Below are 2,169 nucleotides of genomic sequence, written 5' to 3' on the forward strand. Positions count from 1 at the left end.
GGGGGGGTACAGTGCAGCACATGTAAGCACACAAACAGCCAAAACATAGCCTAGTGAACAGATTTTCAGATCTCCAATTTTTTTCTGACATGAAAGGTGTATATTCTTTATATCTAAACTACGTACATAGCGAACTTTGCACATACCGAACATAATTATCTATTATATTTCCGCGTTCCTCTGATTTTGTTATGGGCCCTCTAGACTGTGCCTGGCGTTGGGACATACAACGACAGGACTCTTGCAAATGAACTAAGTGAACACGGGAATTAAAGTTGTCTGCTTAAAAACAAATGTGAGGCAGCGTGGAGGAATCAGGCAGGTTTGTACATGTTTATCAAAATTTTGTTTTTAGGCTCAACACCTTTCATGCCCATTAAAGAACTTATTTCTGTGCGGATTTTTCTTAAAAACGTTGATTAAAGGCACCAAAAATATACATTTTTCAGTAACCAAGGAAATAACTAATCTTTGGCTGCCATTTTCTCACTAATTTTACCTCTGAAAACAGGTGACCTCCACCTCCTTCATTCTCAAATATCTCGCTTGTATTCAAGATAAATGGATATTTTTTTCCTCCAAAAAAAGACAAGTGAACAAGCTTTAAGATGATACCAATAACTCTAAATGCTCAAAGATTGAGGAGAGCCTGATTCCACCACGCTGCCTCACAAATCTTCTAACACTTTCAAAGAAACTGTAACATTACTCAGACTGAAACGTCGCTACCAAACCCATCTCCCGTCTTGGAAACAATATCACTTCCTAGTTCCAAGACACAATACTCGAAGAGGAAATTGTTAGGAATCCTAGTACCGTTATCTACATGTATTCTAAGTACAGTTTCAAAAATGTTTTATTATTTTAGAACTCACTTTTGTTAAAAATAGTTTTACTCTTTTTTCTAATCTACACCAAACTTTGTTACCTCTCTGGGAGGATATTTAGAAGGTGCAGGGTAACGAATCATAATAACTCCGCTGAGACATTGACACTACTCCAAGCATGTTTGCCTCAGAGAATAAACCATTTCGTGGATGAGCTGAGGTACTGCCAGATTCACTTCCAAGAAAAAATGTAATTTTCTGAAGCACCTTCGTGTAAGGTTTGAGTAAAGAAACAGAACCACTCATGCAAAAGAATTGAATAAAAAGTAACAATAAAGTAAAATGAAATAAAAATGTAAAAGATGAAATAAATTGTGTGCTTTGGTTATTACAAAACCCCTACAACTTCATATCTCACCAAACCCAAAACTACAAGCAAAAAGAAAAAGTAAGTTTTGAAAGGGGCCTCGTGGCCTAGAGGTTAAAGAGTTCGCCTCTCATTCAAAGGTCCCGGGGTCGAATTCGGATAATGACGGAAAAACGTTCTTCTCTAAAAGTGCCACCTTTCACCTCATTTCCTGCTCTCTTGCAATGTTCTATCGTCTGCTTTCGTCTCCACTTTCTGCCCCCACCCCTTCACCTCCTTTGCTCCCTCCTCTGGGCTCATGACTCTTTCTGCCGCCTTTCCACTGCTACTCCCAGGCTCCTTCTTACTGCTGTCTTTCAGCCACACCCCTGGTCTTCTGGTAGGAAAGATCTACACCTAGCCTTCTCGGACAAGGGGGAAAAATCTCGGAGGTCACGTGTGCAAGTTGCGCACGTTAAAGATCCCTCGGTGGTCCAAAAACGAATAACAGTAGGCTGAAAATTCTTGGTGTGTCCTGCGCGCTCTATGACCATATGCTGTTGCGAGCGCCGTAAAACACTCACAAGAAACAGTTTAGAAATAGAAGAAAAAGCGACAGTCTTAAGAAACTAACTGGACGCAGAGGGCAATGTGAGCCTGTACACATGCAGGGTAAAAGAGAGCCAAAACACACACCCGTCTTGCACGAGCCGCACTGCCTGTTGTGAGTGGCGTTGCAGGGAGAAAGTTCTTCCAAATTCCCGCAGCTTTTGCACGGGATGCAAACATCAGAGTATGACAGTCGTCCTAGAGAGATCATCACCATCATCATCATCACCATCATCATCATCACCATCATCATCATCACCATCATCATCATCATCAAAACCACCATCATCAAAACCACCATCCCCACCACATCATCATCATTATCAAAACCACTATCATCATCATCATCATCATCATCATCATCATCATCATCATCATCATCATCAT

General features: G+C 40.8%; 1 protein-coding gene across 1 annotated transcript in view; it reads right to left on the reverse strand.

Moving 5' to 3' along the window:
* LOC106012918 overlaps positions 1-2,169 on the reverse strand; it is a gene marked incomplete in the record, with an annotated part of 16,793 nt that overhangs the window by 10,420 nt on the left and 4,204 nt on the right. The window contains 1 exon segment of the mRNA XM_013087246.2: positions 1,870-1,980. Coding sequence (XP_012942700.1) covers positions 1,870-1,980 — 111 coding nt within the window.

This window comes from Aplysia californica, unplaced genomic scaffold (assembly GCF_000002075.1).
Source record: "Aplysia californica isolate F4 #8 unplaced genomic scaffold, AplCal3.0 scaffold00563, whole genome shotgun sequence".
Taxonomy (NCBI): domain Eukaryota; kingdom Metazoa; phylum Mollusca; class Gastropoda; order Aplysiida; family Aplysiidae; genus Aplysia; species Aplysia californica.